Source organism: Diceros bicornis, chromosome 37 (genome assembly GCF_020826845.1).
Source record: "Diceros bicornis minor isolate mBicDic1 chromosome 37, mDicBic1.mat.cur, whole genome shotgun sequence".
In the NCBI taxonomy this organism is placed as follows: domain Eukaryota; kingdom Metazoa; phylum Chordata; class Mammalia; order Perissodactyla; family Rhinocerotidae; genus Diceros; species Diceros bicornis.
Window position 1 is genome coordinate 19,990,024 of NC_080776.1, and position 12,301 is coordinate 20,002,324.

At 52.2% G+C, this 12,301-nt stretch overlaps 1 protein-coding gene across 1 annotated transcript; it reads left to right on the top strand.

Annotated features, from left to right (window-relative positions):
• The first annotated feature begins 8,473 nt into the window (after positions 1 to 8,473).
• TEX44 (testis expressed 44) lies at positions 8,474 to 9,794 on the top strand. Its single transcript, XM_058533481.1, has one exon. It carries the CDS (start codon positions 8,607 to 8,609, stop codon positions 9,792 to 9,794), a length of 1,188 nt encoding a protein of 395 aa, XP_058389464.1. The 5' UTR covers positions 8,474 to 8,606.
• Positions 9,795 to 12,301: the final 2,507 nt, after the last annotated feature.

The following is a 12,301-nucleotide window of genomic DNA, read 5'->3' on the forward strand; positions in this document are numbered from 1 at the left end:
CGCCAGCACTCACACAAGAGCGTTAGCAAACAAGGTGTGATTTTTGATGTTGTGGAGGAGAAGGTGAGGGGTTTACCTTGGAGACTTCAGCACAAACAACTTACAAATTCTCTGTAGATGTTTCTGTTCCTCCTGAGCCTCACCTGCTCCACCGTGGGGAGGCCTGGCCCTTTCTCCCCTCTCAGGGCAGGCGGCCTTCTGCTCACCTCTAACTCCAGCATCCAGTTCCCAGGAACTTCGAAATCCTCATCCCTCTCCCCCAGGGAAGAACTGGGCTGTACGGCTCCTGCCCCAAACCCAGCCCTTTCCAGACAAAGGCGCTCAGGCTATAGGATCCGCCTCCCTAGAAAGCAGGGTAGCAACGTCCTTTGTCACTTGAGAATGCCATTGGGGTCTGTCCCCACCCCATGGGGCTTATTAACTTGTTTCTTCCAAACAAACCCAGTGTCTGTTCTGAGTGGAATTCCCGTACCATCTGCTAAAAGAGCCCAGGTTGCTCCATCTCCTTAAGTGTCTTGAACATGCAGGAAGTGGGAATTCTGGGAAGACAGAGAATCTAGAGTCCTCTCTTAGGGCCCTGATATTCAGAAAGGCTGCCCTGGGAGCCAAGAGATGGGACTGAGGGCCCGGGAGGCAGCCGGCCAAAGACTCAGGCCCCCAGGGCCTTCCCATGTCTGCCCCAAGGTGGCGGACAGGGCCCAAGTGCACCACCCTCCTCAAGGCAGATGGGGCCCTGGAGTGGGGGGTGCAGGCAGGGCAGCAGAGCCCCCGAAGGCTCCAGGCCTCAGGAGCAGCCGTGGGGGGCTAGGGAGTGGCCAGGTCCCAGGGGCCACCCCGAGGTGACGGCAGCTAGAGCAGTGACCCTGGTGAATGGCACCCATCACAGCCGGTATAGAAAGCAGGTGACAGCATCAGGGACTATGGAAGGGAGGATTGGTGTGTCCCACACGTGATGGCATGGGTTTGTGAAAGCAGCGCTCTCACCTGGTTCCACACAGTCGGTTCGCACGATGGTTTATGGGCTTGCAGGCTTGGTCAGGACGGCCTGGCTCACCCCCCAGCTCTCCCTCTGGCTGAACCACAGTTTCCTCATCTGTAAAATGGGGATAACAGTACTGACCACAAGGCGTTGCTGGGAGGGTTAACTAGCACAGTGTCTGAGCGTGTGTTGAGGATGAAGATTCAATAATGGTCATCATCAGATGCTCTGTTAACTTCCTGGGGCTGCCATAACAAATTACCACAGTTTTGGAGACCGGAAGTCCGAAATAAAGATATCTGCAGGCCGCGCTCCCCCAAAGCTCTAGGGGAGGACCCTTCCTTACCTCTTCCGGCTCTGGTGGTTCCAGGCGTTCCTGAACTTGCACCGCTCCCGGCTCTGCCTCCGTCTTCACGTGGCTGTCTTCCCTGCGTCTGCGTCCTCTCCTTTCTCCTTCTCCCTATTGTCTCCTTTGTACCCGGGAGATTTTAATTTATGGAGGTGACTGAGAGATGCCATGGAGAGGTCAATGCCATTGAAAGAATTCATTACTTAGATGTTCCGAGAGAAGGGGCATGCCCCACCACCAGGGCCACGTGGGAAACATGGGGGTAGTCAGGAGGCAGAAGACAGGAGCGAGGAGAAGGCATAAGCCAGAGCTTTTACTGGGGTTTCCACCGAAAGGCAAGGCAAAGCAGGGTGAACAGTGTAGGACCGGCTCGTTTGAATGATTGCCGTGGACTTTGGGCTATCACGGTGGTCTCCAGTTGCCTGGCCTGGGATGACTTAGGACAGGGGCAATACTGGCTTGGTGTGTGAGAGTTAGAAAAGAAGGTGGGTGGGGGCTCAGCCCGTCTGCACAGGAAAGGAGACAGGGCAAGCTGGCTTGCAGGAAAGGGATAAATACTTTGGTCAATAGTTTGACTCTGAGATTAATGGATGCCAAATAGACATACAGTGTCTAAGAAAACACAGTTAAAACACTTCTCCTCTCTCACAAAGACACTAGTCATTGGATTTAGGACCCACCCTAATTCTGGAGGATCTCAAGACCCTTAATTTAATTACATCTTCAAAGACCGGTCACATTCACAGGCTCCGGGGGCTAGGATATGGACATACCTTTTGAGGGGCCACTATTCAACGAATACAGATGCCAAATGGCTGGATTGGTTCATAGTTCTCTGTTCATTAGCATAGACTCTGGGGGAGAAATGACAATTTTTGCTTTTTTGATGAGCCCTGCAGTGCTCAATCTTCAGTGGTGGCTTTAGCCGACTGCCAGTGCCAAGGAGGAATCCGAGGGAGGGTGTGGGAGGGACCCTGTGGGGTGATTTCTGGACCAGCGCAGGCAGAGGTCTTGGGATGGAGAGGTCTGAAGCCCAGGCAGGAGGGAGGTGACACGAGAGCAGTGGCCATGAAAGCCAGAGGATCCGAGTGCTCCAGAGAGGTAGGATGGTGGATCCTCCACTGCTCAGGTTCCCTGAATGACTTCCAGGCTAGGGCTTCTATTCCTTAAGCTGCCTTCAGCTGCCAGTAACAGAAAGCCTTGGCTCAACTTGTTGAAGCAAATTGGAAATAAATCACCTCCCAGCACAGGAAGTCTGGTGCCTGGGTGGCTGCAGGTACAGTTTGATCAAGGCTTTGCCCTACTTTTCTGCAATTCCCCTGGCTCTGCCATCCTCTATGTGGGGTTTTTCTCAGGCCAGATGCCCTTGTGGTCACAAGAGGCCCAACTAGACATGATTGTGTACAGGAGCAGAAGAGGACCACATCTTCCTGGATCTCTTCACGAATGAGGAAACCTCCCAGAGGCTCTAGCAGACCTCACCTCTCTCTCATGACTCCATGGTCAGCACTACATGAAGGCCTGTGCCTGATCCATTCATTGCTCAGGGAGATGGCTTAGACCATCAGGACCCACCCCCAGAGCTGGACTGGGGCCAGACCCCCTCCCTCGCTATGCACCCTCCTCTCTATGGGTGCTCCAAGTCAATGGTTCCCATCATCCACATGCTAGTGCAGCAGAGAGTCTGGGGAGAACCCACCTCAGAGGGGAAAGGCATTGGGAGGGGCCCCCAGAATCCCCAGGGAGCCTGGTGGAGCATCACTCTCCCCGGTGTGGGCAAAGCTAAGCATTCATTCACTGCAGCAACTACAGTAATATGACCCGTGGGGCAGGGGATGGATTTCTAGGAGGGAGGTCTCAGAAATGACCTGGGAGTCATCACAAGAAGACGTTCCCTCCAAGGGAATGTTGGGCTCATTTGGTGAAGAGACCCTTGAAAGGGGAACTCATCCATGAGCCCCTGAGAGCAGGCAGACTGTCCAAAAAAGAGGACGACTCATCATCATCACCACCGTGCTGTCTGACACTCCCAGGGCTCTATGCTTCCTGAGGGCTTTATCTCCACTGCTTCCCTACATTCAAGCATCAGTGCTGGTGGGCTGACCCCAAGTGGGTGTCCAGCAATTCAGTTCAGTTCTGATACTAACTTCTCAGAGTCAGCACGAACCCCACAGGTTAGGGGCTCAGTCCCACAAGACTGCCCCCACTTCAGACACCAGCTGCAAATGGGGTCCCCAGGCTACCTGCATTTCTCCCCAGCTCTCCTCAAGTTTGCTAGAACGACTCACAGAACTCAGGGAAATGTTGTACTTAGGACGAGAGTTTATTACAAGGGATACAAATGAACAGCCAGATGGAGAGATACATGGGTGAGGTCACGGAGGGTCCCAAGTGCAGGAGCTTCTGTCCCTGTGGAGTTGGGGTGGCCACCCTCCCAGCACGTGGATGTGTTACCAAGCAAGGGCTCGCCACCCGCTGCGCACAGAAGCCGACACCGTGGCACACTGGCTTTCGAGAAAAGAAAGGCTTTATTGCCAGGTTGATCCACCCGGAGACAGGAAGCCAAGCTCTCAACTCTGTCTCCCCAATCCAAGCAAGGTTTAAGGGATCAGGGAGGGCAGGCTGGTATGCAGAAAGGCTGGCAGGATGAACTTCGATCTGCAGGTCAAAATTTTCTCTTCTGCACATGCTCCTGGCTGGCTCGCTGCCCCTGAAAAACAACTTTAACATCCTGTTGTTAAGACGGAGTCAGTTATGGGAGGTGACCAGGAAAGGCACAGTAAACAAGGGTACAGTTGTTATGCAGATTTAAGTCATTGCCTTCTCCATTGCTAAGAGTTTCTAGAGATTTAGAGTCATCTCTCTCTTCCTGGCACAGAGAGGAGACACTCTTACAAATGGAGATTTCTCTTGTAGTGTAAATTTCCCTTACAAAAAGGGTTACTTCTACTAGGTTTTCAGAAGTTTTCCTGTGTCTGCTGTTTCTTAATAATCATCAGCTCAAAATAATCCTTATGCCAAAGAGGCATATTTTGGGATGGCAAATGTGTTACAGATGTGTTCACCAACACAGAAGTTCCCGTAGTCTCGTTTAGAGTTTTTACCAAAGTTTCATTATGCAGGCATGATTGATTAAAACATTGGCCATTGATGATCAACTCAACCTCTGTCCCCACTCCCTCTCCGGGTTCTGGGGATGGGGCTGAAAGTTCCAACCCTCTAATCTCATGATTCGTTCTTCTGGCAACCACTCCCCATCCAGAAGCTATCCAGTCACCTTATTAGCATAAACTCAGGTATGGTCAAAAGGGGTTCCTTATGAATAACACAAGACACTCCTACGAGGAAATTCCAAAAGTCTTAGGAGCTCTGTGCCAGGAAGCTGGGACAAAGAGCTAATATATATTTTTCATTATGCCACAGGTAAGGACTTTTATTATTCCCATTTTACAAATGGAGGACTCAAGACACAGAGATGTTAAGTAACTTGCCTTAGGTTACACAGCTAGTTATAGCAATAGCAGGATTTGAACCTGTTACCACACAAAATTGGGGTTCTCTTGCCCGATGCACATAACCAGCCAATTAATTATAGCATCAGCCTTTGGGAAAAGAGACCAGCTTTATTCTGCGAGATCAATCTGCAGGAAGAAAGAAGGTGTGTGCCCTCAGATCCATCTCCCCAATTCAGGATTTGGGGTGAAATTTAAGAGGTCAGGGAAAATAGGCTGGCACGTAGAAATGCTGGTGGGACAGGCTTTGATTGGTGGGCTTCAAGCATTTATCGTAAGGTTTTAAACATTTATGACAGGGTTCTAAACTTTTACGATGGGATTATAAACATTTTTGATGAGGTGGGGAAGGAATTTTAACACCGATCTTCCTGAATGACGGACCCCTCACTTCTGATCAGAATCTGACTTTTGAGTTCTGGTCGTGTTCTGGTCTTTGGGTTCCCTGGGGAGGAGGATCTTTAGTTCTGAGGTCAGGATTTCTTCTTTTGCACGCACTCTGGCTACATGACTTTGCAGATTTTCTATAAGACAATTCTTAATCACTTTGTTGATAAGAGACTGGGTCAGTTGAACTGGTCCTGGAGGGCCCTTGGTTACAAACCCGGGCAGCTCAGCTCCAGAAACCCCAAGGTAGCCACATCACCAATAGTGTGGACTCTAGAGAAGCCTAGAGCACGGCCTTCCCCAAAAAGGACCATGAGGGTTACCCCCTTCAGAGAGCATAGGAGAGTCATTGTCCCTATGAGGCAGGAGTTGAAAAGAAATCAAAGACAAATTTTTTGAGACTAATTTCTTCCTATGAACACTACTTAATAAAGGCAGGAAACGTTTGAAGTAAATTAAGGGAAAAAACTCTTAGATATATTTTTGTTTATGTATACATGTGTATATATATTCTATATAACAACAGAATAAATATACATTATGTTCTACACCAATGTTATTTAATATTTATTTACAAATAAACACTATGTTTGTCCCCCAATTTTAATACTCCTCTCTGCTCTTTGACATTAATACTTCTTTATTCTCCTCTATCTTTCCTTGGTGCAGATTTTTAAGGCATGTGAAACTTAACAAGGGTAAATGTAAAGTGCAACATGTAGAATCAAAAATCAAATTCCAGAGCCAGCCCTGATGGCCTAGTGCTTAAAGTTTGCTGCGCTCCGCTTCGGTGGCCCGGGTTCGTTTCCCAGTTGTGGAACCACACCACTCGTCTGTCAGTAGCCACCCTGTGGCGGCAGCTCACATAGAATTAGAAGGACTTACAACTAGAATGTACAACTATGTACCTTGGGGAGGGAAAAAAAGAGAGAGAGAGAGAGGAAGATTGGCAACAGGTGTTAGCTCAGGGTGACTCTTCCCCAGCAAAAAAAAATCAAGTTCCAACAGAAGGTAAGGACAAGGAGTTTGGCTCCAGTGTCTATGAAGAGTGCCTGATGGCTGTGGTGGGCCACAGGCTGTCTGTGCGGTGCCGTTAAGAACTTCCTAACTGGAAGCAGGGAGCAGTGTGGGGTGTGGGGGCTTGAAGTCAGGCAGATGCCATGTAACTTGCTGTCTACTTAGTTTTTCTAAATCTCAGTTTCCTCACCTGAAAAGTGGGGAAATAACAACTGTGCTGTGCCAGGCATAGAGGCCCTCAATGCTGATCTTGAGTGTTAGGACAGGAAGGTATTTAAGCAAGCACTGAACAACCACCTGACAGGGATCTCATAACTATCAGAATTGCATGAGGGTTAAGTTTAGGTGCATGTAACAGAATACCCAAAATAACAAGAGTTTCAGTGTATATGTGACTATTTTCCCTCACACAAAGGAATTCTGGTCTGGGGGCTGGTATGGTGGCTCCAATCACAGGACCCAGATTCCTTCTGTCTTTGTGCTCTATCATCTTGGAGCACAAGATGTGCCTTCCAAGCTATGCCTTCCAACCTCAAGATTACCACATGGACCAAGATGGCTACTGGTGCTCCAGCCTTCACATTCCTGATGGCAGGATGGCAGGCGTTCTACTCTTTGAAGGATCCTTTCTGAAGTTCCACTCAATACTTTCTGCTTACATCTCATTGGCTGGAAGATCTTACGTAGCTGCAAGGGAGGCTGGGAAATGTATTCTTTTTGCTGAATACATAGCCACCCTGAACAAAATTGGCGTTCTGATACTAAGGAAGAAGGGCTACTAGGATGAGCAATTAGCAGTCTTCTCCATGATTCCTTCACAAGGTACCAGGTTGTACCAATTGGTCCATTCCACCTCAACAAACTTAGTTTGCCCTATGACCTCTGAGATGGCAGCAGAGTATTAATGGGGAGAAGAAATACTTAGTGAGCATTGAGCCTGGTACTTGGGAGAAGTAACACCAGCTGTTACCTACTGGCGTGATGGGATTATGGTAGGCCTCTGTCTGCATTTGCCGGGGTCCTTACCATGCCAGTCACTCAATATTTTTAATATTCCTCCTGGGTACAAGATAGTGCTGGAGAGCTTGAGTTCTGAAGCCAGAGGGGGTTCAAATCCCAGATTCAGTGCTTATTACTAGTGTGACTTTGAATAAGTCACTTAGTCCCTCTGAGGTTCAGTTTCCCCATGTGTAAAATGGGTATAATAATAGATCTGTACCTACCTAGAGATGATGGGGTAGTTGGAAGGATTAGAGGTTTCCATGATAAGCAGTCACTAAATGTTAGCTGATAACCCAGGGGGAAGCACAGACACAGCAGGCTGGAACCTTCCACTCCAACCATCCACTTGATGAAGAGCGTAAACACAGGTAGGTTTGTCTGGGTCCACACTTTTCCAAGAATGCTCAAGTGTTTACAGCTCTTTTGTTATTCTCTGCCCTCTCAGCCCAGCTGGGAGCGGGGAGAAGATGGAGGCTGTCTGTCCTGTGTCACAAAAGTCCTATCTTCATCCGCTCGGACTGCTATAACAGAACACCACAGACTGGGGGCTCATAAACAACAGACATTTATTTCTCACAGTTCTGGAGGCTGGAAGTCCAAGATCAGGGTGCTGGCAGGTTCAGTGTCTGGTGAGAGCCCGCTCCCTGGTTTATAGATGGCCATCTTCTCACTGCGTCCCTCACATGGAGGAAGCCGTCAGGGACTTCTCTGGGGTCTCTTTTGTAAGGGCACTAATCCCATTTGCAAGGGCTCCGTCCTCATGACCTAATCACCTCCCACTACTATTACATTGGGGATTAGCTTTCAACATGTGAATTTGGTGGTGAAGACACAAAGATTCAGTGTTCAGTCTATAGCATCCGCACAACCAGAGATGGCAGGGCTAGGGCTGCCCAGGCCTTTAGCCTTCACTTATTCCAACTCACCACTGCTGGGAGACTGACTCTCTGCGGAAAGACCGGCTGAATCAGGGTCCTGGGTCACCAGTGTGGACACTAAGGTGCTGGGAGTCATCCTTATGACATTTATTTTAAATCAATGTCTGCCTCCCATTCCCTTTCATCAGAGACACAGCCATCATGATTCCTTGCGGGCACCTGCACCTGTGTACACACCTCCACCCTCTTCTAAGACATTGCTTTTCTCTCCTCATGCACCTGCAAACTTGGCTACAGATCGTTCTGTGGACTCAGCCCACTAGGGCAGCCACTCTGGAGGCTCGGGACCCTTGCTCTGTGGGGTCCTGATGCCTGTGACATCGCCAGCCGCCCACAGCCCCCTGTGACCTCATCACCTGGACAACTCAGCCCTGCAGGGCCGTGGCCACTCCTTCAACCAGCACAAGTGGCCGAGGGCCTAGATGACCACCAAGCCCTCGGGAGAGGCCAGAGTCACCAGCATCCCCACACACGGTGACGTGGCCGACAGATCTACGGACAGCCCAACAGAAGGGTCCCAAAGCCAGGTTCCCCTCCTTGCAAGTGTCCCGGCGCCTCACAGTGCTGTTGGGTCAGCCGAACAGCAGGATGTAGATCAGGCCTCCACCGAGCCAGCCACCTCCGAGGCCACGTCAGCATCTGGGGACACAGACACACATGAAGCTACAGCAGAGCATGACCAGGAGCCCAAGGAGACCACGGCCCTGCTTGCCCGCCCGGCCCCGGATGCCCTGCAAATATCCGTGAGCCCCCAGAAGCCAGTATGGGGCGGGCTGGTGCAAGATTCGAGGATGACTCCGAGTTCCGGGACTCTCCAGCGTGACTCCCTGGGGAAGGAAGAGACACCACAAACGGCAGGTGTCCCAGACAGGGAGCAGGAATTATCTCCAACGACCCCAAGTGCTGAGGTGCTGTTCCCCCGAATCGTGGAGGCTCAGCCCTCTGCGAGCACTGCAGACGCCTTTGGCCAGCTTGACACTCGGGCCGCTGGCACCGCTGAAGCTGTGGAGGAGACACCTGAGGCTCCGGAGGCCTTGGACGCTGGCACTGAAGCTTGGCCATCAGCCGAGTCCCAGGCAGTGACTGAGGGGGACTTGGTGGCCCGCTCAGGAGACCGGCAGCCTGGGCCGTCCCCTCCCTCCCCAGGAGGCAGTGCCCCGCCCTCGCCTGGCCCCCACGCGGTGGCCCGGGGGAGGAGGCCCCCGGACTCCAGCCTGTACACGGCCAGCGAGGAGAACAGCTACCTGCGCTCCATGACCAGCTTGCTGGGCGGGGGCGAGGGGTCCATCAGCTCCCTGGCAGACATCCTGGTGTGGTCTGAGACCACCATGGGCCTGGCCACAGGCTTCCTGGCCTCCGGCCACAGCTCCGTGACAGACCTGCTGCGTAGCACGGGGCCCAGCCTGCGCTCCGTCTCCAGCATCCTGAGGAATGCCAGCTCGGCCTTCTCCTCCGGACTGGCGGCGGGGACAGAGGCGGCCCTGCGCTCCGTTACCCGCACGCTGGAGACGGTGGAGCGGAGGACCGTAGAGGGCATCCACTCGGCCGTGTGCTACCTGACCAGCCACCTCACCCCACACCGGGCCCAGGCCCACCCTAACAGCAACTAGACCATGCACAGGAAGGGCCGGGCTCGGCAGCCTCCGAGACCCAGGGGACCGTCAGGTCCTGCTCCCTTCCCCACTCCTGCCCTGGACGGCTCTCCCCAGACCAGGCAATAAATCACCGGCGAGAGTTTATTTTCTAAGCGCCGGCCTTGTCCCTTGTCCACGCAGTGGCACAGGGTGGAGGGACAGGGGCGGGCTAGGGTGTTCTGGAAACAGAAAGCTGTCCCCTGAGGGCTTCTTGAGTTGGCCCATTCAAGGACTGGGGGCCAAAGTGCAGAAAGAGAAGAGCCTGGTGGGTGGCCAGGTGTGGGGGTCTCAGACCTGCAAAAATTGATCCTGGCTGGACCTGCAACCAGGTGAGTGCATTCTGAGGAAGTGAGACCTGACCCTTCCCCAGGGCCCACCAGCCTAGCACACTAAGGCCGCCCTGCTGGGGCTCTCTGAGAGTGGGGTTGAGAACACAAGGCCAGAGCAATGTGGGTTCAAACCCCAGTGCCGCTACTGGTCCTGGGCCAGTCACTTCACCCTCTGAACCTCCTACTGTCACTATAGAACAGAATAGGACCCACACCATGAAGATGTTGTGAGACCTAAGGGACATGATGCAGGTCCCAACACTCAGTGTCCGGCACTTAATGAACTCACGCACTTCAGCTGCCATTATTATTATCCTCCAGCGGGCTGGGGACATGGTGGGAACAGGGATCTAGGGAGGGTGACCAACCATCCCAGTTTGCCTGGGACTAAGAGGGTTCCTGGGATGTGGGACTATCCGATTTAAAACCAGGAAAACCCCAGGCAGGATGAGCTGGTCACCCTAGACCCAGGTCTCTTTACATGGTGTTTATTCTCGTTTGGGGCTCTGTCCACCTTGGAAAGGGAGCCGCCTGCTTTAGAAAGCCACCAGCACACCCTCAGCCTGGACACAGTGCCATACCAGTCACATGAAGTTCACACCCCGCACACCTTATGCCACAGCCCTACCCATGGATTCGTTCATTCATCCATTCTTCCTTCCCAGCCAAGTCTCCAAAAGGAAGCCCTTGGCCAAAACCAGCCCACTGATGGATTTGTTTACCCTACCCAGAGTTTCTCAAATTGTGAATTAAAAACCGGGAGATTTTACATAAAAATATGGATTTCTGCTTCCCTTGAAAAACCTAGGGGCCTTATCTCTTCAGGGCAACTGGCAGCTGAGCTGCCCGCTGTGGGGAGACCTCCTGGCCTGCATCAGTGACTGATGGCACCTGCCTGGCCCCAGGATGGCTTATGTAAGGAAATCTGATGCCAGGCCCCAAGTGGATGCAAAGAAGAACCAGGTGTGTCTACCCCTTCCCTCGAGGAGCCGCCACTTTCTGTAGGGGAGACGTGAACTGTCACCATATAATGAAAGCAAAGAATTCAGAAGAGGGAGATTGTCAGATCCCAGTGATCAGGGCCTCCTGGAGAAGCGACTGAATCAAACCTAAAAAGAGAGGAAAGAGGGTGTCCCCCGGCAGAGCCAATAAGAACAAAAGCTGAGGCAGGCGCGATGGGCACTTGCTAGGGTAGAACAATTGTGCGGCTCAACCTGACAGAGCCCAGAGCAGAGACCGGGCAGTAAAGCTGCCAGGGCAGATCCCAAAATGTGCTCATTCGTGCTTTCAACAAATATTTTTTGACCCAGGTAAGTACCAGGCACTGCTAGACACTGAGACTGCCAAGGTGAAGGAAAGATGGGAAGAGACAGAAGCCAAACGCAAACCCAATTAGGGGAAGGGATTAGCCAACCAGCACAATTGCCTGGTGTGCGGGTGACCAGACCCAGGACTCAGCCTGTCCTCAGGGCTCTGTCTGTCTTTCCAACTCTGCTCCCTGTGCCGGCTCCATTCTCAGGCGGCTCAGCCACCCTCCTGAAAAGAGAGAGGCCCTTGTTCTGGCAAGACAGTCCCTGGGTGGGGGGTGGGGGGGGAGGCGGGGCGCCAGGCCTGGCTTGGCTCCCATGCTCTCTCCTGACCCAGTCGCTGAGGCCGTGGAAATGAAATACTTAGTTACCTGGCCCGGGCCTCACGCCTTTCTCTGGGGCCACAGCCAGCCTGGAATTGGGGGTTCTCCACCGGAAGGGCTGCTGGACCAACATCATTTTGGGTGTTAAAGCCGGCAGAATGGTAAAGAGTGTGGCCTTGGGGCCCAGGCTGCCTTGAATCCTGACTCTACCTCCTACTAGCTGTGTTACCTTCATTTCCCTGTGCCTCAGTTTCCTCATCTGTAAAATGACGATAATAACAGTACCTACTGCAACGGCTGTTGTGAGGATTAAATGAGTTAATGGGTCAGGTGCCTGGCACATAGTCAAGTGCTGTATAAGTGTTAGTGGTCACTGTGATTATCGCGGCGGAAGGGTTCTATGAAGCTGCGTGCCAAGGACCAACTCTCTCTGCTTGCTCCGGCCTTCCTCTTTGCTGCAGGATAAACAGCTGTGTTGGCAAATCCTCCTGGCAGCACGTCTTCTCTGCAGGTGGGACCCTCAG

Bases quoted from the DNA above. Each gene is read 5' to 3' on its own strand.
- TEX44 (XM_058533481.1), top strand. From the start codon at position 8,607: ATGACCACCAAGCCCTCGGGAGAGGCCAGAGTCACCAGCATCCCCACA.